Source organism: Phocoena phocoena, chromosome 2 (assembly GCF_963924675.1).
Source record: "Phocoena phocoena chromosome 2, mPhoPho1.1, whole genome shotgun sequence".
Classification (NCBI taxonomy): Eukaryota; Metazoa; Chordata; class Mammalia; order Artiodactyla; family Phocoenidae; genus Phocoena; species Phocoena phocoena.
The window spans coordinates 10,998,148-11,023,590 of NC_089220.1; the positions used below are offsets into that span (position 1 = coordinate 10,998,148).

The 25,443-nt window shown below is 54.5% G+C and overlaps 1 protein-coding gene across 1 annotated transcript in view; it reads left to right on the forward strand.

Moving 5' to 3' along the window:
* Positions 1-25,443, forward strand: part of ITPK1 (inositol-tetrakisphosphate 1-kinase) — a 163,747-nt gene that overhangs the window by 37,045 nt on the left and 101,259 nt on the right. Inside the window, exon 2 of the mRNA XM_065871440.1 lies at positions 3,259-3,283. Coding sequence (XP_065727512.1) covers positions 3,259-3,283 — 25 coding nt within the window. The remainder of the gene's footprint in view (positions 1-3,258; positions 3,284-25,443) is intronic.

Below are 25,443 nucleotides of genomic sequence, written 5' to 3' on the forward strand. Positions count from 1 at the left end.
CTACGGCCCACAGGGTTTGCATGTTGCTTTCCCGCAGCAGTGTCTTGGAGATGACGAATGCATTGTGGGGCCTGGAGCACTTCCTTGTTCTTTTAACTGCTTCATAGTATTCCTTTGACAGCATGTAGTTTGTTAGTGGCCCCTCTTGGGGGGTTTAGGCGCTGCCAGGCCTTTGCTGTCTCGGGCAGTGGGGCAGTTAACGTCCGCAGCCTGAAACGCTTTGCCCGTTCACGTGTGTCTGTGGGGTGAGGTCAGGGAGCTGGGGTTTTCAGGAGGAGCAGTTTACTCAGTTGACGACAGGTTTGGTTTCTCTTCCCTTCTCCCCCTCCCGTCTCCCTCCCTCCTTCGCCCCCTCCTCTCGCTTCTCCTTTGGTGTCATGATTCAATTTCTGAACTTTATGGTTAGGCCCGGGTTTCAGGAGCCCGCTGCTCGGGAAATGAACATTCTCGGTACCTTTGTTCTGCAGAGGTTTCAGGCCTGGTCACGTGGCCTGTGACTGCGACGTGATGGGGTGCGTGGCATCCCACCACCCTAGGGAACGTGGTTTTCCGCTTGTGTCCCTAGGCTCCCCATTACACCGAGGCCCTGGGGCATGGAGACCAGGCTTGCCCTCTTGGCACCTCCTGAGCCAGCTGCGCCGTGACTGCGTGGTGTGGGGAGCCCAGCTGCAGAGCCAGCACCCGCTCTCCTGAGGCAGCCGGGCCTCAGCTTGCCGGTCAGAGTAATGGGCGATCACCGCGGAAGGTGCTGCGAGCGCTCAGTGGGCCTTAGCTCCTCTCACCACGAGGGCGTCTGGTGTACGTGTGGCCAGATGTGTGTGGAAAGGGGACCCGAGCCCCGTCTTTTCTGCCAGAGATGCGGTTTATCCTGTTCTTGGTGCTCTGAGCTGCAGAGAAACTGCACTGGCTCCTGGGAGCTCAGCCCCACTTGAGGTTGTCAGTCTGTCCTCGAGACCACTTTTTTTGTTTCTTTTATTTTACATGTTCCATCTGTTTTCAAAGTTAGAGTCCTGTTTGTTTCGTAGGACAGGGGTAAGGAGGGTGGGAACTGTCTGGGCTGATGTCTGATGTGGATGGATCGGAAGTGACCGCAGCCGCCTTCCTAAGGACACGAGAGCCACACGCCGGGATAACCTGGATGCCGAGAGAATTAACTTGGAGGGAGAAGCCAGGCCGGGCCCGGGGCCTGGCAGAAGCCCTCTCCACCTGGTGTGGGTCACCTACACACGGGCCTGCCTCCTGCAGGCCGTCTGTCTGTCCCCGAGACTCGTCCCCTGAGGCTCCCCCCTCAGCTGTTGAAGATCCCCATCCAGGGCTGCGGATGGGGGCGGGCAGGGTGAGGAGGCACGCTGAGCCTAGCCTAGCCCGTCGCAGTCACAGGCCACGTGACCATGGCGGGTTACCGTCACTGATGCTCCCTTGGGGCCAGGACGGTCTGGGGATGAGGCAGGGGCTCTGGGGTGTCCACAGGGCTCAGAAATGAATGGTGTGGGTTGTGAGCTGACGCCTGGATGTGACATGGGTTTTAAGTGACGCCGTCTGTCCCCCTGCCGTGGGCTCTGGTGGCCCAGGGCGGTGCTGTCGTGTCCAGCCCGTCCCCTCATGAAATCGTGGAAGCAGATGCATATCGGCTGCCATTCCTTCCAGAACTGCAGAGAAAGCTGGGTGACGGCGAGGACCCTGGAAGCATCAACTACTGTGGTTTTCAGATGGGGTTCCTCGGGGCCCGGGGTCCTGGGAGGTGTTGCGTGTGGAGGTGCAGGCAGCCGGGCACGTCCTGCAGTGTGACCTGGTCACCTCCTGCTGTGTCTTGCTGTCTTACGTGGTGGCCTCCTTGTGAGTTTCCACTCTGTGCCCCGGTGCTCGGAAGGTGCTGGGAAATGCTTGTTGGAGGAGCTCAGTGACAGACGTGAGGGTTGGCGGGTGTCGCCCCCGCTGTGCTGTGTGGCCTGGAGGTTCCCCTGGGGCTTTGTGTCGCCTCCTCCCTTAGGCCGTGAGGCTCTCGGGGGCCCGAACCATGGCTGTTTCATCTGTATTGTCCCCCAAGGGCCAAGCCAGGCACAGGAACCGAGCTGCGGCTCCTGTATCTATGTTCAGGGGCGTCTGGATGCCAGGCGGGCGCACAGCGAACTTGCCTCAGACCCTGCTCCAAGGAGGGAGTGAGGGGGAGAGAGCCCCAGGCCTTGACCTCGCCTGATCACAGCCTCCTCTGAGTGTCTGTGGGGGCTCAGCCTCTGTTCTCAGGAAAGCGCACACGGCCCGGGCTGTTGGCGTGCTGTCTGCGGTCCACACGCGCTCTGCCCCCAGGGGACAGCCGGTCGGTGCTCCGGAACCATGGGCTGGGAAGCGGTGCCCCAAGTTGACCCGGCGTGTGCGGGCCGGGAGAGGACACCGTGAGTCTGGGAAGGCTTCCTGGGAGGGCGTCTGTCGGAGCCGAATCCTGAAGGCTGGGATGGAGGGTGGAGACCGAGGCTTGGAGATGCCACGCAGCCCTGTGTGTCCTGAACCGCTTGCAGTAAGGGCTGTGGGTGGGGGAGTTGGCAGGGAGCCTTTGTGTGCTCCTCTGGAGACACGGACCCCAACCCAGGCTCCACGGGGTTGGGTGAGTGAGGGCACGTGTGTGGGAGCACGGCGGCCCTGGGATTGTGTGGGGAGACACGGGGAAGGCGAAGTCCAGGCCTGGAAGGATATTGGCGAGGAGCGTGGTGGTTGAACCAGGCTCAGAGGGCGGGCAGGATGTCAGTGGGGCAGAGATGGCCAGCAGTGGACAAGCAGCCGGGCAGGACTGAAGGGCCTGGGGCCTCTTGCACGTGGGAATGTGGATGGGCTGCGGTGGGATGGGCTGAGACCGGCCTGAGGGACTGGGCCAAGGTGTCCAACCTGACCCGGGAGGGAGTGGGGTTGGGGGGTTGGGTTAAGGCCATCGGTGGTGGGAGGGTCTTGGGGTGGTCCAGGCTGGAGCTGTGCCCCCGAAGCCTTGGCCCCGGGATTGGTGTGCGGAACGGCTGGCCGTGAGTGGCCTCCAGCCAGCTTTCTCTGGGCACCCAGCCCTCTCTTTCAGCCGCAAGGTGGCTTTGAGGGCTGGCTAGGAGTTCATAAACCTCCCCCTTGAAAACAAGGCCATTCTGGGGACCATGGCCTGAGAGGTGCAGCTTCAGTCTCGTCGCTGCTCTGCCTCCAGCTGGCCCTAGTGAAGTTTCTGGAAGGATGCTTCCTGCCTGCTGGAGTAACCTGTGTTTTCTTTGTTTTTCTCCACAGGAAGCGAGGGATAGAAGTCGTGCAGGTGAGTACAGACCACACCCTCGCCGTTGTTCAGCTGGGGGGGCCTTCAGCGCTCAGTGTTCCCCCCTCCCTGCAGAGTCTGGGCGCTTGGCCTCTCCTTACGTGCTCTCGTTTTTAACTTCTCTCCCCGTGCAATGGATGTGATTGCCGCCCCGGCGGGACCGAGCTGGAGCTGGCGGTGTGTCGGGGTTGAGGAACTGCTCTGCTTTGCTGGTGCGGGAGTTGTGGCGCCCTTGGTGGGGGCGGGGATGGGCCGGGTGAGGGGCGTAGCCACCCAGCCATCGCCTGTCCTCAGGCTCCGCTGCGGGAGCTCCAGCCCCCAGGGGCTCTGCTTCGGCTGTTAGAGCTCTGGGGACAGGACTTCTCCTACCCTGGACCATTCTTGTATTATGGCTGACGGTGGTATCGTCTTCTCCACCGATGCTCCTCCCCCTGCCCAGGGTTCGTCCCCCTCCCCCTTGTCACCCCTTTTCTGCTCTCAGTGCCCATATCTGATCCTCCCGATGTACCCCTGGCCCCTGGAGTGTGGACTGAGTCAGTGGGGGCTCCTGACCCCTGTGTTGCCTCACCCTGGGTTGGACTTGGGTCAGGAGCTCACTGGGGAAGGGAGGATGGTTGGAGAGACTCTCCTGGGGGGGTGGGGCACGGTGGGGCACGGTGGGGCTTGCCCTGTGGGCCCAAAATAGATGACAAGCTCGGACTGCATTGGAGGTTGGATCTGCCTGAGAGTGGGGAGGCGGGGGGTGGGGGGGGTGGGGTTGGGTGTGTCACGCCAGGGGATCCCTCTGGCCAGCTGCATTTGTCCTGGCAATGACAACTCACGGGGGATGGGAAGGGGGCCACTGCTCTCTGTGTCGACATGACGATTCCCTCAGCTCTTGGTCAGGGGCAGGCTGTGACATTTGCCCCAGAGGTTTTGCCTGCTCCCCAGCAGGTAGCAGTGGGTCTTGGTGAGACCCGAGGGTGGCCTGGTTGTGCTTGCTGTCGCCCTCTCTGTCCCTGTCCAGGGTGAGTCTGCCTGTCTGTGCAGCATGGCTGGCAGCGCGTCTTCCAGCTGTAGCTGCAGGAAGGGTAACCCAGGGCGGGGCTACCTCAGTGCCGATGGGGAGCCTGGCCCTCTGATACAGTATCTGCGGTAGGTTGCTGAGCTCTTCCTCCTGGCCTCGCTCTTCATAGCTTGTGGGTCGAACTTGTCACCCCAAGGCTGAGGTTTGTTTTGGGAGAGGAGGTAGTTTCTAGAAGCCTCTGAGCAGCTGTGTAGTTTTCATCCTGCCTCATCTTGGCTCTGCAGTTTCATGATCTGCACTGAGCTTTTCTGTGGACCTCAGTTTCTCCATCCATCAAAAGGGGGAGGTCTGAAGCCTACTAAAAAGTATGCTTTCAGCGTCATTTCTGATTGATTAGGAGTGGGTGCCTGGAGGATTCTAAAATCTGTGAATGGCTGAGGACAGGGATCGATTGGTAACGCCTGCTAGGGGTCCAACAGTGGGCCGAGGAGGTGCAGTTGTATTTGTGTCATTCTGGAGCTTAGGTGTTTCCTGCTCCAGGATGCTTTGGCTTAGTTTTGTCTCTCAGTCCTTTTTGACGGTTACCTTGGAAGCCCCCAGATCCTTTGTAGATGCTCCTATACCCACCACCAAGGCCTAGACCCATAGTTGGAGTGGTCGTTGGAGGTTACTGTGTGAAGGGCCAAGGGCTTCCCTGAGGTTAGCTACAGCCTCCCATCAGGGTCCATGAGGAAATTTCTGTTGGGAGCTGTTTTTAGAGGAAATGAATTCGCGTGCTTACGAACAACCACTGCTTAAAAGGTGAAGAGATATCCTCTACCCCCAATATCTGATTGCTGTTCACACCAGATCCCGGACTATAGCACAGTGGGATGCCACCCCTCCCATGGGAGGGGAGAGGAGGGGGGATGGGGGAGGGTGCCTTGGAGCTTCAGGATGTGAGGAACAACCGAGGGGTCAGTGTGTTCTCTTTACATGGCTTCCTGGGAAGATGAAAACCTTTAATCCACTTTGTGGGTGGAATGAGAAACCGAAGCCATTGTTTTAGAATGTACCAGGCAGAAGAAGAGTTATGAAATCTTTTTTGATGCATCTACTGTTCATTTTGGTGATGCCTTGAGGGAGGGAGGAAGTGGTAGCTGGGGACCAGCGTGAAGGCAGGCTGGAAGCTTTCCATGCCGACATCTAAAAATAAAACCCACCACGACACCTCTCTCTTCACCTCCTCCTAGCATCCCCGAGTGTTTGGAGAACTTGAAATTTCAAGACGTAGAGAAAAGGCTCTTTGCAAAAATTGGAAACCAAGCCACTTGGCTTTTTTTTTTTTTCAATATCAGCCGAGCCTCTGTGCACCAGACCCCAGGCTGGTGGGCCACTGGCTGCTGGAGATGGGCGTTTGCCAGTCACTGGGTGGCAGTGACTGAAGAGGGTGAGAGTAAGCATACCACCAGCCTCCACCCAGCATTTCCTGTGTCAGGTGCTCTGAAGGCCATTGTCCCATTTTGTGCAGCCACCTGGTAATGTGAGTGGTGTTTCACGTCCATTTTAGAGATTAGGAAACAGGTTCAGAATGTTGTGATTTCCCTCAGGGAACTCAGCTGGTAAGCGGTCGAGTTGGATTTAAGTTCAGTTGGTTTGTCTGTAAAGCCCATGGTTTTTCTGATAACTGGGTCTCCCCTGCATGTTAATAGATGGCTCGGTTTACTACATGCTTCCATACCTGTTATTACCTGGCCTTTGGCTGCTATTTAAAAAAAGCATGCTGGGACCTAGGGTCAGGAACCAAGACTGTAAAATGATGGTAAGACCTGCAGTGTTTGTCTTGGTCACGAGAGCTGTTCTTCCAGCTATTGAATGGCAGTAGTGACACTATGGGTGCTAACATCTATTGGGCACTACTGTATACCAGGCAATGATGCCATTTAATGGAAGGAAGCATTTGTGTGTAACCTCTCCAAGGAGGGGGTGGGAGCACATTTAAGAAAGTAACTCTTGCAGATCTTCAGCCTCCTCATGTGTTAGTTCCCACAGCTGATCTGCTTGGGAAGGAGCTTGTAAACTCTCCCATCGGCCCTCCATCCATCTCTACAGAGGCAGTGCACGTAGTGGGGGTGGGAGCCAGATGGCCTGGGTTCATGTTTCTGACCGTCTGACCTCGGGCCAGTTTTCTAACCCCCAGGTGCCTCAGGCTCCCTGTCTGTAAAATGGGGATAATAGTGGTGCCTGTCCCCTGGGATTGTTGTGAGGACAAATTGCATTAATTTGGGTAAAGCAGTTGGCACCGTGCCTGGCATACTGGAAGCTGGTTGTCTACGGGAGAAGCACACACTCTCATTACCCACAGGCAGATCTGAACGTGATGTGTGACCCCGGGGCATACATCCTTCTTGGGCACCATGTGACTGGTTGTTAGGATCCTGGGCAGGTGAGGTAGTTCCAGTTCTTTGCTTGCAACAGAATTGAAAGAGGGTCTGATTGAGTTGTCTGATGATAGAACATTAAAAATGAGTTTTGATAATAAATTACTGTAATTCTTGCCATATAATTCTAAAGGAATTCAGAGAATTTGCTATGGTAAATCTCTTTCCTTTCCATTTTAAAATTTTATTTGAATAGGTGGTTTCAGCACTATAAAAGTTGAAAAATGGAGATAGAATTGATAATAAACACTGCTTTATTCTAGCAATCGGTAATAGTCATCTCTGGATATGTGAAATACTTTTTTAAAAATTACCATTCATCTCTTCTGAGATGTATTTCTAATAAGGTTTAATTTTTATGATTATTACTTATACAAATTTATAATATATTTCTGTTATATTGATCAGTTATGTACTAATAGTAATAATAATTCAATCCAGAAGAAAACTTTTGACACTCAGAGCTTTATGGTCACATGAAATTAAAAAATTAAGACATTTATACTCTTTTTTTTTTTTGGCCTCATACTATGATAGACTAATCAATGAAAGGCCTTCAAACATGAAATACACTGATAGTGGAAACATCTCTGAGGGGTGTGGATTGGAAATTGGAGTTTGAGGAGGCAGAAGGAGCCTTGCTATCTTTCCACGTGTTTAAGAAGCGCCCGATTCTGTAATTTTAAGATGGATGATGGTGGATCTCAAATCGCTATGGTATTTAGATTCCACTATATCCATTTAAAAGAGAAACAGTAACAGTTTTATTCTGAAATGTTAATATTTACACTATGTTGGAAATTACATCCTCTACAAGTATTTAAACTTACGATGAGAAATTTTAGATGTCAGCTTGAAAACGTGCAAATTGATATATAGGTTTAAACATTTGTTTTGGGAGGTTTGGTTTGAAGGCCACTGCTTTAGAGCGTTACCCCGTTTGCTTCCCAGAACCAGGCTCTGAGGCAGACACCGCCTTGGAGCGGGGGACAGCAGGCCGGCTCTCAGGCCATCAGAGGCCCCGCTGAGACTGGGCCACTTGGCCTCTGGGGCCTGTGTGTCTGAGACTCAGAAAGGCTTTGGCGGTGGGCTCGTCTGCGGGCCAGCTGACCTCTCCTAACCTGGGTCTGTTGGGCCAAGTGATGCTTGATAATAATAAACACCTGCCGTTACCTGCTCAGGTAGCATGAGAAGCTCCAGGTAAGCCCGAGTCCAGCAGGGCTGGGAGGAATGGAAGTCCTGCTCTGTGATCAGCGTTGGGACTCAACTAGAGCACAGGGGGAGAGTGGGACAAGATGCCCTCCACCCCTGTGTCCTCAGGGGCTACCTGTCATGACAGTGACGGTCGCAGGAACCTGTTTGCCTCAGTTGTCTCTTCTGTACTGTTGTGATGAGGGTGCTGGACGCACAGGGCCCCTTGACTCCTCCATTTCAGGCATTAACAATTGGCCTTGCTGAGCCAGTGAGGTGAGGGCCCCTCATCACTGGCAGGTACCGATTGGGAAGACTGGCCCCCCCCCCCCCGCCCTTGCAGCAGGATTCAGCAAACCTTTACTGGGTGCCTGCTGTGTACCAGGCTGCAGGTGCTGGGGACTCACATGGGCCCAGGCCACATCCCTGCAGCTCTCTGAAGTCTGCAGTTGGCAGCCAGGGGCCAAAGTGGTGGGGATCATGGGCACAGGCACGGAGGAGGGTCCTTACCCCGCCTGGTAAGTCAGGAAGGCTTCCTTCCTGGAGGAGGGAAGGGTGAGCCTGGCTAGTGGCGATGAGCCTTGGCCACCTGACAGAGCCCGTCTGAGAGGTAGGTTCAAGCCCACAGCCCCGGTCAGGGCTGGACCTGCCCCCGAGGCCCTGCTGCTCCCGAAACAACTAGGCGCTAAAGTGACCAAGTGTTGAGAGCGGCGCAGCCATCACGGCCCTTCCACCCAGTGAACCTTTGTTGGGAGAAAACATTCCTTGGCCACTTGGGTCATCTGTGGCCTGGGGCTCTGCTGAGGGCTGGGCAGGAGGCTTGCATCAGCCTTGCAGGGCGCCTTCCCCTGGGAGCATTTTCCACTCTGACTGATCTGTGGGGAAGGCTTGGGACGGAAGCCTGTGGGTTCTCCATCCCTGGACCCCATCGCCCCTTTCTAGGACAACGCTGAATTCAGTGGAAGAAGATCCGGAGAGAACAGCGTGCCTGCTGCCCTGCCCACCTCCAGCCTTGGCACCCTCAGGAACGCGTACATCGCATCCCACCCCCTGCCCGCCAGGTTCCCAGGGCTGTCTTTCACCAGTTCTCCTCAAAGCGCCAGGGGAGAGGGAGATGACTGTTAGCCCAAGAGGGGTTGGAGTCTTAGTTTAAAATGCAAATAAGCAAGCTGTAAGTGTAAGAAGTACAGCTGCTGGTTCGAGATTCATTGTCCTCCTTACAAATTCCTTGAGAATTCAGACATTACGAAACCCCAGTCTCTGGAGTAGCCACTGTTTCTCAAGCCGGTGAGGAAGTAAATACATTTCCCCAGTTTGCAAAAGAGTGAAGGGTGGGCCGCAGGCTTTTCCTGGGGGTTACTGCAGAGCTGTCGCCTGCTTGAGACGTTGGAGTTCCTTGTGTGTTGTCTCCCCCTTTCTGCACAAAGCATTCAGGGCAGGAGGTTGGGTGGCAGAGGATAAAGCAGAAGAGGAAAGACTAAGAAAGAGAGACAGACAGAAAGACGCCGAGAGCAGGCCACATGCCCAGGGCTGATAGAGGACTGGGTGCTGGGCATCTGGAGTTGGAGGGGTGCAGTGACAGGGGCCCCGAGCACGCGGGCAAGCCTGGAGGGTGGGGGGGCTTGTCTGTGCCTTTGTGGGCCCTGCGAGGACACAGGGGCAGCAGGCATGAAAGTGGGGAGTGGGCAGGCGGAGGGGAAGGCCTTACGGGGACGTTGATGCCTCTTGATATGGGATAAACGGGGCGTACGTGTGGGTGGGGAGGTGAGGTATTTGAATGTCATTTTGGGCAGGGAGCACAGCCTGTACGAGGACCCAGGGGCTGGGAAAGGGGGTCTTTTGACTGCCAGTGGAATGGTTTGGAAGTGCCGAGGCCTCGGCCGTGAGGGAGTCGGGAAGCAGCCAGGTCAGGAGGGAGGTGGGGCCAGCCCACAGGAGGGCCGGGTGAGCTGACCGTGGGATGCTGGGGTCATCAAAGGGCTTCTCGGTGGGAGAGGTGTGCGCGCCAGTTAGAGGTGATGGGGGAGGGTCCCACGGGGAGGGCACACGGCGGGGGATTAGACAAGCCCGACTGGAGGGTGAAGAGCTGGGTCTTCTGGTTGGAGGCTGGGGCTGGAGCCTAGCGGGGACCCTGGGTCTGGCTGGAATGGACGCAGTAGTGGATGGCAGGGGACACAGAGGGCGGGGTGTGGTGCCTGGGTTGGGGGTGGCGACAGAGAGTGCGGAGTCAGTCCTCAGACTGGGGGGCTTAGGAGCAGCAGCGGGGGGCGAACGCTGGGTCAGACAGGTGTGCTGAAGGCGGGCAGCCGAGTTCAGTAGCGGCTTCCTCACTGAGAGCCGGAAGGAGAGTCACATGGCTGAGTGAGTGGTACGCCTTCCTCCAAGGATTATAGGTGCTGGATTCTCCATTCACCTTTAAAAAATGTATGTTATTTAGTTAATATTTTCCCGATTCAAAATTGTTTTAATAAGTACGTTGTTCAAGGTGTCAAATGATTAATCCCCAGCTGGGTTCCCTCTGCCACCCAGTCTGTCTCCAGGGTGGCCCAGCTGGCTGACCTTGGTGCCCCCTGGATTTTATTTCCAGATAGTTGGGGCCCAGGTAGGGCTGGACACCTCTGAACATTCTTCCTTCCATCTGCTCCCTCTGCTGGGTGCTCTGGAGCCCAGTGTAAGGGGCTTGGGGGATATCGGTTGCCTTGGTGTTTCTTGGGCCCCTGACATCCTTGCAGCTGGAACAGCCCAGGACAGCCGCCACTTCCTTATGGGCAGGGGCTTTCTGAAGGCCACCTGAGTATGACCCTGATGCTGACCTCTGGCAGCAGACCCCAGCACCTCCAGGGAGGGTGGCCATGGGACTGGGAAGTTGGCTCCGCACAGAATGTTTCCATGTGGCCGTTTGGAACCATAATTGGGATATCGATTGTTCTTGGCTGAGTTCAGCCTCCACGTGGATTCCAGAGGTCTGGGTTTGAGTTTCCGTTAGTCTGTTTTCTGTCTTTGTGTGATCTCACTTTCCTCATCATTAAATTGGGATGACACTTTAGCACGCAGGACCTAAGACGCCTAATAGAAGCGCAGGGATTGTGGGCTTATTTTCCCTGATCCTTGGTTATGAGCGGTGTGGTTTGTATGTGTGTAGGGCGGGGGATACAGCTGCAGGTGAAACTGTGCTGCTTAGAAAAATCTGTTGCGCGAAGAATGTGATCTTTCTGTCCCCCCTGCCCAAGTGACACTTTTCGGTTTCTAACTGTTGTGGATTTTAACTTCATTCCTTTTTAAAAGATAGATTTCGTTTTTTAAAAATTGAAACACAGATATTTGTATCATTTTCAAAACTTTGAAAGTTGTTTTTATTCTGATTTACTTAACGTATATTTAATGGAGTTAGTCACATTTATCTGTAAGCATGATCATCAAAGGATTTTTATAATAATGATACATGGGGCCGGGGAAGTGTTATAGGTTGGGGAGCGTGCCAGCTGTTCATAGTAGCTGTTCATAAGGGATCATGTTTTGGAGGGCAGCGTGGGAAAATGACGATGTAAGTGCTGTCGACGTCGACTGAATGGTTTCAGTTCTGCCAGTTTTATTTTTATTCTGGAGCTTTTTAGACTTGCTGTTACAAATAGCAACCATCTCCGGCGTCAGTGCAGTCCTGCGTGGCTTCAGAGGGCTGTGAACCTCAGTTCTGGTTCACAGAACCAGTTCTGAGGTGTTCCTTCCTGGCCTTTGACTCGCTGAGTCAACTTGAGTAAGTCCTTAAACAGAAAGCACTCCGGCCAGGGAAGCTGGAATCCGGGTGCCTGGGTGGGCTCTGCGGGAGCCAGGCACCCACTCCCAGCCCACCCCCACCCCAGCTGCAACACTGGTCCACACCGAGTCAGGGTTCCATCTCCTTGTCCCTCTGCCGTTGGTGGGCCTTCCGATTTCACCGGCCACCTCGGGGGACACAACAAGTAAGCACGTCAAAGCAAAAGGAAGAAGGAGCGTGGCGAAATAAGAAGGGCTTAAAAGGGACAGGAAGAGCCAGCAGCAGAGGTTCTGCTTTGAAAGTCGTCACCTGTTTTGAGGTCGTTGTGGGGTGAAGTTGTCTAGAGTGTTAACTCAAAGTGTGGTGCGCCAGCCATTGCCTGGGAGCGGGTTAGAGGGCCAGCCCAGAGCTGCCGAATCCACGTCCCCAGGTGAGCCGGCAGCACGTTTCCAGCTGCAGAAGCTCCATTGCAAATAGTTGGTGCCCATTTGAGTTGGGGAGGGTGCACCTCCTGGGGCTGAGACTCTGTGTGAAATGGTGAATTGACTTGAGGACCCCGGGTGCACAGCTGGCACTGGGAAAGCAGGAGTGGAGACGGGCGTTGCCATCTGCTGTTTCGCGGATCACGAAACGTCCTTAAATCTTTCGGTGGCTAAGAAGCTGGCATCTCCCTCTCCAGCCCCCTCCCCACTCTCATGTTTCTATTTGTGCTGTTAGACCTGTTCAGACGTCACCTTGCCAGTGACAGCTTCCCTGCTCCCCCAGCAGACCCCCTCCCCCCAAACTGGAGCTGCCTGTGGATTCGTGCTCCTGGGCCAGAACCCTCTTCTGTCTTTTTTTTTTCATGGTATATCTCGTTGTATTTATTTGGGTATAGTTTCTTTACAATGTTGTGTTAGTTTCTGCTGTACAACGAAGTGAATCGGCTGTATGTATGTATATATCCCCTCCCTCTTGAACCTAGCCCCGCCTCCAGCCCATCCCACTCATCTAGGTCATCACAGAGCACCGAGCTGAGCTCCCTGTGCTATATAGCAGGTTCCCACTAGCTACCTATTTCACACATGGTAGTATATATACGTCAATCCCAATCTCCCAATTCATCCCATCCCCCTTCCCCCCACCGTGTCCACACGTCCGTTCTCTATGTCTGTGTCTCTATTCCTGCCCTACAAATAGGTACATCTGTACCATTTTTCTAGATTCCACATATATGCATTAATATATGTTATTTGTTTTTCTTTTTCTGACTTACTTCACTCTATATGACAGACTCTAGGTCCATCCACCTCACTACAAATAACTCAGTTCCGTTTCTTTTTACGGCTGAGTAATATTCCGTTGTATATATGTGCCACATCTTCTTTATCCATTCATCTGCCGATGGACATTTAGGTTGCTGTCATGTCCTGGCTATTGAAAATAATGCTGCGGTGAACCCTCCTGTCTCTGAGGAGGGCAGCACCTGGCCCTGTGTGTGCTCTGTGTTTGCTGGGTGAGTGAATGACGGACTGAGCCGAGAGCTTTCTATTATGGAGGACTCACATGACATAGCAGATTAGGGAGGGCGGTGTAGGGCACCCTGTGTGCCCATCGCTCAGCTTGCTGTCCGTGACCACCTGGCCAGTATCACTTCCTGGAGACCTCGTTCCCCACTGGACAGTTTGAGGCCAGTCTCACCATTCTGTCAGTTCATCCATGAATGTGTCACTACATGTCTCTGTAAGGTAAGGACTAGCCCTTGTTCATAACCTCTCAGTGGGCCATTCAGAGGTGGGTTGGGGCGCTGCCGGGTGATGGGCCCAGCTTCTGGGTCTGGCCCCTGTGCTGTAGCAGTTCCCGGCCCCTGGGAGGCGAATGAGAGGCGGCGCTGGGGCAGGTCCTTGGGGCCCTGCTGTCTTCCTGCTGACGTCAGGGACGCCGGTGGCTGTTAGAAACCCGGGATGTGCGTGAATTGCTTGGGTTCATGTCGGTGCCCCCCTAGGAGTGGTCGTTATAACGGTGTTGGGGAGATGATCAAAGCAATGTGGACACAGACTTACTGTGTTCTGGGATCTTCTCTAAGCGCTTATGTACATTAACTAATTTAATCCCCGCAACAATCCAGAGAAGGACTCTTATTTAGTGCAATTATTAGCTCTATTTGATGGATAAACTTTTTGTTTGTTTGGTTTTTGTTTTTGGCTGTGCCGCGTGGCTTGCGGGATCTTAGTTCCCTGACCGGGGGTTGAACCTGGGCCCTCGGCAGTGAGAGCGCTGAGTCCTAACCACTGGACCGCCAGGGAGGTCCCAGTGGATAAACTTTTATTATCCCTGCTTTACGGATGAGGAAACTGAGTCAGAGAGAGCTTGCCCCGGCCTCTGAGCTGGCGTGAGGCAGAGCCGAGCCCAGCGTGCAGGCTCTGGTCCATCTCATAACCTCTGCACCCCACCACTGCTTGTGCATCATCTCTGAAACCAGAGCTTCCTTGCAGTTCCTTTGCCCGGGTGTCTTGACCTCTCTCCTGGACTGGCCCATCTGCTGCCCAAGTGCTCTTTCCCAGACAAGCTCCATCTTGTCACAGTGTGGCTGCAGGGCCCAGCCTACAGGGTGAAGAGCCTTCCTTGGAGGGATCCACAAAGCCTTTAGCTGTTGTTTCTCACTCTGGGGAGCCCAGCCCGGGCCACGCCCTCACATGCACCCCAGAGCACCCTCTGCAGAGCCTCAGCCTGCTCCTCCGTGTATCCTGTCCCGGCAGCCCGCCGCGGCCTTCCTCCCGTTCCATCTGGTGGACACTCATTCATCTGTGTGGCCAAGCTCACTGCCACTAGCTCCTCAAAGCCTTCCTGGGTCCCCCAGGCCCAGAGAGCCTCTCCCTCATCTGGGCCCCTCCCCCCTGTGCCCCCAACCTCCTAGGCACAGAAGCTCCCATTCCATGGCATAATCACATATTCTGGCAGCTTCTCCTCTTCTCTGGAAGCTCCTTAAGGCTGTGGACCATGTCTTCTTCTGGGGGCTGTGCCAGCTGGGCGTGCCTTCTGGCCTATAGGCGCATCTTACCGCTGAATCTTTGGAAATCAGTGGAAAGTAATTAAATATTGTAGAAATATATGCATTAGAAAAGTTCCCTATCATTTTATTCTCCAGAAATAACCACTGCTAAGTTTTCCTTTTTTTTTTTTTTTTTTTGCGGTTCGCAGGCCTCTCACTGCTGTGGTCTCTCCCGCTGCAGAGCACAGGCTCCGGTCGCGCAGGCTCAGCGGCCATGGCTCACGGGCCCAGCCGCTTCGCGGCCTGTGGGATCTTCCCAGACCGGGGCACGAACCCACGTCCCCTGCATCGGCAGGCGGACTCTCAACCACTGCGCCACCAGGGAAGCCCATCTCTTTTGGTTTTCTAGCACCTATTTAAAAATCTTTTAATACTTTCAAAACTGGTATGTGAAGATCTAATGAGCCTTTGAGTGGAGGAAGTAGAGGAATAACATATTTGTATATTGTGGAGGGTTCTTAACCTGTGCTTGATGGTGTGTGAAGGCTGAGGCCGGGTGAGGGGTCTTGGAATTTCTTTTTTTTTTTTTCCCCAGCACTAGGGTGATACGTCACGTAGCACCACTTTGAAAGGTCAGAAAGTATACGTAAACCGGAGAATTTCCCTTGTACTTAGGAAGTGCTAACTTGTTAGTTTGTCATTTTAGCTATTTCCAGAAAGAGAAAACTGTGTTACTCTCATAGTCTGGGGATATTCCTGCCTTTTAGTGTTCTGCTCTAAACTCTACTGTTTACACTCATCTCTTTCCCTGAAGGCAAGGTTAGTAAGATAGGATTAAGTCGAGGCTGAGGAACAGAGGAGGATTAATATTACCTGTCAGGCCCGCTGCTGTGAGGGTATACAGCAGGGTAGTTCTGAGCTTCTTGGTAGCCAAAGCGTGCAGGGAAATGAGATTAGCTGCCATGGAGGAGAAGAAGTCTAAGTTCCCAGGAGGGGGAGTAAAAACCATGGAGAAGATTGAACCTTCCTTCCTCAAATGTTGAAGAACCTCGTCAGTGTCACAAATAGGAAATTATTCTCTTGACCTGGACAAAAAGGGAGAATTCCAAGAGAAGCAGAAGTATGGTGGCCTGAGTACATCCTCCATGAGTCTGTGGTGCAGGGGCATTGTCCTTCTGGCGGGGGGAGGGGGAGCTCTCCTGGACCACCCCCACCCCCAGCCCCTCTGCCTGGCCAGCTCTCGTCCGCCTGCAGCCTCACTCTGGAGCCATCGGGATTGGAAATAACGGTGGCTTAAAAGAAATGCCATGTTTATTTCTCTCCGTGTGAAAGAAGCTGGACTCAGGAACTTAGAGCTGGTGTGTGTGCTCCGTAAAGTTGCACAGAACCCTTTTCTCTCTATGCCACGCCACCCTCCGCTCTGGCTTCTAGGCTCCAGATCACCTCCTTGCCGAAGACGGCTGCTGGGGCTTCAGCCATCGTGTTGACATTCCAGGCCGTAGGAAAGTGGTCAGGGAGTAGGGCACCCTGCCTCGCACCTGAGTCTGTTCTCCCTAGGTGGCCTCCCCAGAAGTCCCACGTTACACTGCTGCCTATCTTGCCTTGGTCACGAGTGTTCTAATAGGTACTCGATCCTGGCAGCCAGCAGGCTAGAAGTGCGGTCTTTCTGCTGGGCATGCTGTCACCTCACATGAACTTGGAGAAGAGAGTGGGCATGGGTGTTGGGCTGCAGCTAACTCTGCCAGCACACTCGGGCTCTGGACTTAGAACTGGACAAGTTACCCCCAAAGAGCCGTTGACAACAAGGCAATAATACTGGAACCGGCCTTGCAGAGTTGTCATGAGACTGAGCCAGTGCAGGGAAGGAACAGCGCGGAGCCTGGTACATAGCCGTCCTCAGAAGCAGCTGTTATTATTTACTGGAGCCATTACCCTCGTCGTCCTTGCGGCGCGTGGAAATTCATGTGAATCTAAAGTGTTGTGTAGGTGAACGATTGGGTTGGTAGCTGAGCCAAAGTGAAAGGATCTCTCTTGTTTCATTTATTATCACAAGTAAAGAAAAAGAAAAGAAGCCAGAAATGTCTACAGTGTCAGTTACACCTGTCTGGTTTGCTAAGAGCAGGGCTGACAGGGATGATGTTCCTGCTGTGGTCCCATGGGGTCCCCACTCGGGGGTGCCCTCCTGGACGTGGCAGCCCGAGGCCTCTCCTAGACTGGGACGTGGGCAGCCTGGTTTGTGGTGCCCTCTGGGATTGGAGCCGAGTTTGCCCTGGCTGGGGGCAGGCTGATTTACCTCCTGTTTCGAGATCTCCCTGCGCCCAGCCAAGGCATCACCTCTGAGGGGTGCTGACCCCTGACCCTGGCCACATAAGCCCTCCTCCCCAACCCGGCATCCTAGCTTCCCCTTGGCTGGGGGAAGCCCCAGGAGGCATGTGCACAGCTGCGATTTCATGGCTTTTCCAAAAGTTTGTGAACCCAGAGCTGCAGCTTGGCTCCCCTTCAGCCATCCCTACCTTGAGAACCCCCCGGGAACCCTGTAGTCTCCCCCCCCCCCCGCCCCGCCTTTCTCCCAGGTTCTCTGATGTCCTATATGAGTGACAGGCAGGGGCAGACCTTTCAGGGACCCAGTCGGCCTGGCTGCCTTCTCCCCCTTCCCCGCAGGCCGGTTTTCCAGACGGACCAGCAGTCTGAGTCTTTCTCTTTTTGAACATCCTGCAGTGCCCTCAGAGCATACCCTATAAGGAGATCCCGGCTCACGCTGTGTCCCAAGAACTTGGCGTGGAGCGGGGCTCACTCATCACTTCCACAGAAGCCACTTGGGAGGCGCTCAGAGGTCCGATGGGAATGGGGGGGGCTTTCATCAGGTGTCCTGGGGGAACATTTAGGGCTCCCCGGTTCTCAAAAGAAAGTGACCAGCCTGGGCACCTGGGCAACGATCGCCTAGTGATATCGCTTCAGAGCTCTGAAATGCCCACGTAACGATTCCACAGTGCTGTGATGTCTTTGGGCTGCGCTTCTGTGAACCAGCCCAGGTGGCAGCAGTGATAGTCTGGGCCTTGCCCACATTCTGGCTTTCCAGGCGAGAGCACTGAGGTTCAGGCGGGTGGAGTGGCTTTGCCCTGTGCTGCCCAGAAGGTGAACGGCAGAGCTGGGATTGGGTTCCAGGCTGTGCAGTGGCAAAGCCAGTGCTTGCTCTGCTCCTTCCCACCTTCCCCTGGACCGAGAATTCAGTGACTGGCCCCTGGTCCAGCTTCTCCCCTTCGTCGCTGTGCAACCCTAGGCAAGTGGCAAAACCTCTCTGAGGCTCATCTACCAGACAAGTGACAAGACTGATGAATGTGATGAGACCAGGGCAGGTGGGAAGGCCTTCCTAAAGGAGAGCCGTGAGTAGCCTGAGGTCGGGTTGGGGGCTGGTAAGGATCTTCCAGCAGCTCACTGGTTTTCTTGCTCCTGAGATCACTTGAAGGGTCTTCTGAAGCCCATCCCTTTGTCTGATGGGGCAGAAATTTGGCCTCGACTTGGAGTCTCTCCCATCCCTGGTAGGTGGGGCCCCTGGATCCCTGGGCAGGCAGGGTGTGGGTCTCCTGGCGTGGAAGCAGCCCTTGCCTCACTCCCTTCTCCCTGCCTGGGCAATATTTTTGCTGCAGGCCCTGCCAAGTGGAAATACGTTATTTACAGTGTTTTGACAGGAGCATCAAAAGCCTGGAGGAGAAAGGATGCCTTTGGGACTGAGCTGATGGCCTAGGAGTGTGGCCTGAGGGGAAGGGAGCCTGGCACAAGAGGAGGGGGAGATACACAGTGGGGGGCTGGGGGTACCCATTTATTGAACTTGATAAATGTGAGGCCCAGCCCTCCCCTGAGCTCAGTGCTTAATAAGAGTATGTACCGACTGAATATCCCATGCTGACCATTCCTGGCTCCCACTTCAATAAGGACAAGGGTGTCCCCAAGCCAGCTTTGGGCCTCAGCCTTCTCACTTTGCTGTCTGAGGCCTCAGTGCCATCATTTGCCTGATGGGGAGAAGATGGAACACCCCGAGGTGTGTTGAGGCCAGGCCCGTCTGTCCACAGAACCCAGGGGCTCTCTAGCCGGGTCGTTCTGGACCCGTTTGCTGCCTCAAATGGTGTGGTGCTGCCGTGGGACCCGGGCCACCTGCCAAGGTGGCACCTCCGTCCCGCTTGATCCTCTGACCCTCCAGAAGCAGTTTGAAAATGTCTTTCAAAGTGGTCCAGGAGAGCCTCCTTTGTGGCTGGTAAGAGCAAAACGTCTTTACCTGTGGCCCAGAGATAACCAGCAGCCACCTGTCACGAACGTCCTTTGAGTTTTTTCTCTCTCTGTAGAAATAGAACATGTTTATATATATATATATATATATATATATATATATATATTTTTTTTTTTTTTTTTTTTTTTTTGCGGTACGCGGGCCTCTCACTGCTGTGGCCTCTCCGTTGCAGAGCACAGGCTCCAGACGCGCAGGCTCAGCGGCCATGGCTCATGGGCCCAGCCGCTCCACGGCATGTGGGATCTTCCCGGACCGGGGCATGAACCCGTGTTCCCCACATCAGCAGGCGGACTGTCAACCACTGTGCCACCAGGGAAGCCCAGTTTATATATTTTAAACAAAATTGTTTTCTGTTTGTACCTGCTCCCCTCAAACACACTTGACATATTGTTGATCAAGTTTCCCCTTTTGTTAAAGGCTCCACTCAGGCTTGTTTTCTTTTTCTTTCTTTCTTCTTTTTTTTTTATATATTTTATTTATTTATTTGGCTGCACCGGGTCTTAGTTGCGGCACACGGGATCTTCACTGCAGCATGCAGGCTCTTGGTTGCGGCGTGCATGCGGGATCCCTGAGCAGGGATCGAAGCCGGGCCCCCCTGCACTGGGAGCGCGGAGTCTTAGCCTCTGGACCGCCGGGGAAGTCCCACAGACTTGTTTTCTTAATGGCTGCATAATGTTCTCTCTGTCGGCAAAGTTACTGAATTCTCTTGGTGGATGTTGGCTGTGGTTCTGGTTTGTCACTTGTAAATAGTGCTGTGATGAACATCTGGTTCTGATATTGTTGGGGCAAGTTGGTGATTATTTCTGTGGGCTATATGAATAATAAATCATATTTGTTGTTTTCACAGTTTATGAAAAGTAGTATGTACTCCTTGGGGGGAAAAAAAAAGCCAAACATTATAGGGAATTGTAGAAAGGGACATTGGTTTTGGAGTTTGTCCTGCTGGACTTTCGAATGCACCCAGGTTCTGTTTCTCTCTCAGGCGTCCTCTCTCCCCTCCTTCAGTTCTCACCCACGCCCCGGAGCCCCCCTCTCTGTCCTTCACGGCTGGAGGCTGTTGCCCGTGTGTGTTCCCGACCTTGGGAAAGGGACGGAGAGTGTGGACACATGCTGAGGTGTTGGCCCCTGGGTGGGTGGTCTCCAGCACCGCCGGGCTACAGGCTGCTTCCCTGGGCCATCCACCATCTGCACCGTGGCCTCCCCGCCCTCTCTGCGACCCCTCCTGCTTCCAGGTGCTTTGCTCTTCTTTGCACATACCCGCGGTTTGCTAGCCAAGCTGAAGTTCAGACCACTTCTGAGAGTGGAGCGCTCCCGTCTCCCTAACACCAACCCGCGCGCCCCCCCCCCCCCGCCCCCACCGGCAGAGGTGGCGAGCATCTCCGTCAAGGGACCAGCCTTATCCTCACAAGTGCTGGTGGGTGAGTCATTTGCCTTCTGGTCCCAGCCTCCTCATGTGGAAGGGGATTTTCATGGCACCTCCCTCTGAGGTTGAGAAGATTCACTGAGATAGAGTCAGGACATCGACTACAAGGCCTGGCACGAAAACCGCGTTCAGAAATCTGTGGCTGGTGCTGGTGTGTCAGGATTCACCCCTGTCCTTCGGCTGCCAGTTAGTTTTCGGGGAACTGAGGACTGGAAAGTTAGTTTTTGAAAAAGAGTGTCAAACATCAGCTTGCATGTCAGGTTCCCTTCAGGGTGGGAGAGTTGGGTACAGCCCGGAGTCAAACCCTGCAGTGCTTCTGTGGTGGAAAGGGTCCAGCCCAGACTTTGGAGGAGAATTTCCCGTGTGGTTATGGGTCACTATCCTACAGAATCCTGACCACATGACTTCGAACCAGTTCCTTGTCATTGCTGAGCCTGGGTCCCCATCTTTCTTGGACATTTAGACTTTTATCTTGGTAGCTCTGGGAGGTGGGGATCTATTTATCATTCTCCCTATAGTGCAGATGAGGAATCTGAGGCTCAGATATGTCACTTGCTTAAGGACATCTCTAAGGCCACAGAGCTAGCAAGTACCAACCACTGGGGTCTTTGAACCAGAGAGACCTGACTCCCATAGGCCTGGGCTTTTGCTACTCTTACCATTCTCCCCGCCTGCCCCAGTGCTAACTGGACCTCCCTGGTTTCCCATAAAAACCTATTGTGCCCTTCGAGACTTTTCCGAGGATGCCACACACCCAGCCCTGTTGTCTTGCATGGGCCTTTGCTGCGGAGCAGAGTCACCCCCATTCCTGAGCTCTGTCCACTGTCCCCTCCCTCCCCACCCCCACCGATGCTCGCCTGTTCTAGCCTGTGACCCCTTGTTGGGAGAAGGCCCGCACCTGCCCGCCCTGCTTGGCGGTTCTGCACTCATCTCTCCCACCCAAGTTTGTTCCCGTTGTTCTAATCCTGTAATGTTGGGTGACCTGGAGAGTCTGACCAGGCGGCACCCGCGGGTGTTCCCAAGTTGTGTTCCCCGGGCTCATTGCCCTCGTGCAGCCGGGCCGGCTTCGGTTCCTTCTCTGTGGAACAGGCTGCTGGCAATGATGCGATCTCTGGGGTTCCATCTCACCCTCCCCTCCTGTGAATCTCTGACTCTTCAGAAAGCGGGGTAGAAAACCTCCCAGTCATTCTCTCCATCTGTGCCTCCTTATTTCTTAGCCTTTCATCTTGAAGACAGCCTGGTGAGGTTGCCACGCTTGCACTGCAGAGTTGGAGATCTGAGCCCTCCTGGGTGGTGCAGGAGTGTGAGTGAGAATGCGTTGATCCGTTTGAAACGGGCCCCTTTGATGCTCTTTAAATAGGGCAAATTCCTAGAGAATTCAGCCGGCTCCCCACATCAGACCCCACCCGGGTGCACTTGCTGTGGGTGTGGCACATGCACATGTGGCTGCCTCTGTGTGCACAGTGGTTTGGAGTCAGCTGACCGGGGTTTGCATCCTCTCTGACTTTGACCAGCTGTGTGACCTTGGGCAAGTCCCTGTGCTTCAGGTTCATCATCGTAATGGTGTTAATCAAACTCACCCCTTTGGGAGGAGCAGATGGGCGACCGCAGGCCCTGTATAAACTGTAAAGCGCCCTGTGAGGCGAGCAGACGTGCGGATGCCCTCTCCCCAGCAGCATCCAGCTTCAGAGGCTCAGGAAGCATTCCTGGCCAAGCCCGGTTTTCAGCCTCGCAATGTCACGCTCGAAAAATGCTTGCACGTGGTTTACTCAGCTTTAAGCGGGGGCAGATTCTGCAATGGGTTGTTTATTGTCCGCACTGGATTTTTAATTTCTTATAAATTCCCCACAAATTGCTGTAGTACATCTCTATTTATTGAATCTGTCAGGGTTGTTTATGGCGCTGAGGCCTGGGCTCCCGTGTTTGTGGGCTGTTGCCCTGGTGACGCCAGGGTCTGAGACTCCGGAGGGGAGGCCCTGCCCCAAGGTGGCGTGGAAGGTTCTGGAAGGGCTGGCAGTGTGAGGTAGAGAGAGCCACGGCTGTTGCACGGAGGGCCAGCCTTGGGTCAGGCAAGGTGTTCAAGACTGTGGATTCCGTGCCAACTTTACCTCCTTCCTTCTGGCTCCCGCCTTCCCATGGGAGGTGCACTGCTCCAGCCTCCTATCTCTGCTCCTCCAAGCCCTTGCTGCTCCGAGTGGGTCTGGGGACGGGCAGCGCCTGTACCGCGGGGCACCTGGGGGAAAGGCATACACTCCCCAGACTTGCCGGCTCACATCTTGCGGTTCAGCAAGATGGCAGGTGCTCTCTTGCCTGTGCCCGACACACTGCCATCGGGTGACCTCTTCAGGACACCCCCGGGGCTCCTGGTCCTTAGGACAGAGCCCAGGGACTTGGCCTGGCAGTCCTTTGTCTCCACCCACCACCATCTTACCCTGAGATCTTTCCAACTCCATCTCCCCCATCCCCCTCGGCCCTGCTGCATCTATCCCTCCACCCCTCCAGCTCTGCACATGCCCATCTCCACTTGCCGTGGCTGCCCCAGGCTTCTCTCTCTGGGGAATTATAGGCATCTCGGAACAGGCAGCTCCTGAGAAACCTCCTCCTTGAAGCCCTCTCTGCTTTCCCTGGACTGGGTCAGGTCCAGCTTCTCCGGAGCGCTCCTATGATCCAAAGGCCTCACCTGCCTCAGCCCCGTGGGGCTGCTTGACCCACTTTCCCGGCTCTCTCCCCTCACTACTGGGTGCTCTGGCTGCCCCTCCTGACTCCTGCGGGCTTGGCTTGCAGCCGGCACTCAGGAATGCAGTGCAGTCAGCCGGCCTTCGCAGGACCGAGACTTGAGGCTGGGCTTTTCCCAGGAGGCTGGATGCTCCGTCCTGGGGAAGGGATACAGCATGGCATGGATTGCCGGGAGCTCTCGGCCTTCAGTCGAGTCCTGATCGGCATCTGGGACTGGGGACTGGATGACTAGAAAGAAAGGCAGCTGCGGGAGGAAGGACAGAGGGACAGCTGAGAGGTGTCCCGACTCTTGTGTGCAGGTGAGAATGCAGAAAAGCTCAGAGGCTGGCCTACAGGTGTTTGTTGAGTATCTTCTCTGGGCCAGGCAGTGTCCCCAGAGGCTCTGGGGACTTAGCAGTGAACAAAAATCCCTGCCCTCATGGAGCGTTGACATCTAGAAGGGCAAAAGACTAAAAAGAGATAAACGTCTGAAGTGAGTGAGATGGTGCAGAGCGATAGGGAGAGAAATAAAGCAGGGTAAAGCACTGGGGATTGGTGTGGGGTTTTGGAACATGGCTTTGATGAAAGCTGAGCTATCCCTGCCCTTTGACCCCACAGTTCCACCCCAGGTATCTACCCAAGAGAAAGGAGTGCTGTGTCTACCAAAAGACAGGCATAGAATGTTCAAAGCAGGAGTAGTCATAATAGCCTCAGCGTGGAAACAGCCCAGATGTCCATCTGCTGGAGAGTGGGTACATCAGGGTGTCATAGTCACATATGCAGCGATGACAGCGAACCAAAGACCACCACGTGCAAAACACGGATGTCCCGTTGACATGCTGCTCAGACCTGGAAGAGCACTGATGGTAAAGTTCCTGAACAGGTGAAACTACTCTGGGGCGGGGGTAGGGGGAGCTGGAAGGCAGGCTAGTGGTTACCTCTGGGGACAGGGACACGGGGGACCTGACGGGGCTTGCTGGGGTCCTGCAAACGTTCTCTTCTCAGTCTTGATCTTGGGCATCCTTCTGTGAATCTCCATCACACTGCTCACTTGGGATACATGCTTTTTCTGTTATCGTATGTTACACTTCAGTAAAAGGCTTATAAAACATAAAAGGCAAAAAAAAACCCAAAAAGCAACGGGAAGCAGAAAATGTGCTGTTTTCTGTAACACGAACCCTTGGGCTCTCTCTAGAACATGGGTTCTTAAGCAGCAGTGCCTGTCAGGACACAGGCGACCCTCCGGAGGCTCCCTCTGGGGAAGAGGCTCCCCTCGCCACGGGTGACAGGCTCCAAGGAGAGACCACCTGGTGGGAAGCCAGCAGCCTCAGGGACGTCCTCCTTGCCCTTCATGGAGGGACTCGAGCCTCCCTGGAGTCAAAGGGGTGCAAATTCTGTACCCCCAGCCTCTGGCCCGGAGCAGACACTAGTGAGCATTTATGGAGTGAAGGGTGTTCGGACGTGGGCTCCAGGCTGTAGCAGCTGCATATTACAACCTGCATTCACTGTGGTGTGTGCTTACCCTGTGCCCTGCGCCGTATCCCACTCCAGCCTCTCAATACCCTCCATATGCAGATGAGGAAACGGAGGTCAAAGCAGGTACACGTGGTGACTTGCTCCAGTTCCCCACCTAGAAAGTGGGGACTGTGGTTGACTCCAAGTGGAGTGACTCGGGCCAGCGCTTGATGTACTGACTACACCAGAGGGAGGGGTTAAGGCAGATGTGGGGAGGGAAGACGGTGAAAGCTCAGTTGGATGAATGAGCCATTGGATGGGCTACAAGAAAGTGCCTTCAAGAAAGCCCGCCTGTCCCCACCCAACTTTCCCTCTGTCAGTTGTGACTGTTAATTCCCTCCTTTCGGTGTCTTCCCCGAGCGCCAGAGCCGTGTGGTCTGACCTGCCGACTCCGAAACCTGGCTGTCCTGCTCTCCTCCCGAGCATCAGCCCTGGCTCCACAGACCGCCTGAATCACAATCACCTTCTTCTTCTTCTTTTTTGTATTGTATTTATTTTATGGACTACTTTTTTTTTTTTTTTCGGTATGCGGACCTCACTGCTGTGGCCTCTCTCGTTGCGGAGCACAGGCTCCGGACGCGCAGGCTCAGCGGCCATGGCTCACGGGCCCAGCCGCTCCGCGGCACGTGGGATCTTCCCGGACCGGGGCACGAACCCGCGTCCCCTGCATCGGCAGGCGGACTCTCAACCACTGCGCCACCAGGGAAGGCACTTTTTTTTTTTTCTTTTTCTGCCGTGCAGCTTGTGGGATCTTAGTTCCCCAACCTGGGATTGAACCTGGACCCTCAGCAGTGAGAACATGGAGTCCTAACCACTGGACTGCCAGGGAATTCCCAAGATTTTTTTATTTAGAGTGGTTTTAGGTTCACAGCAAAATTAA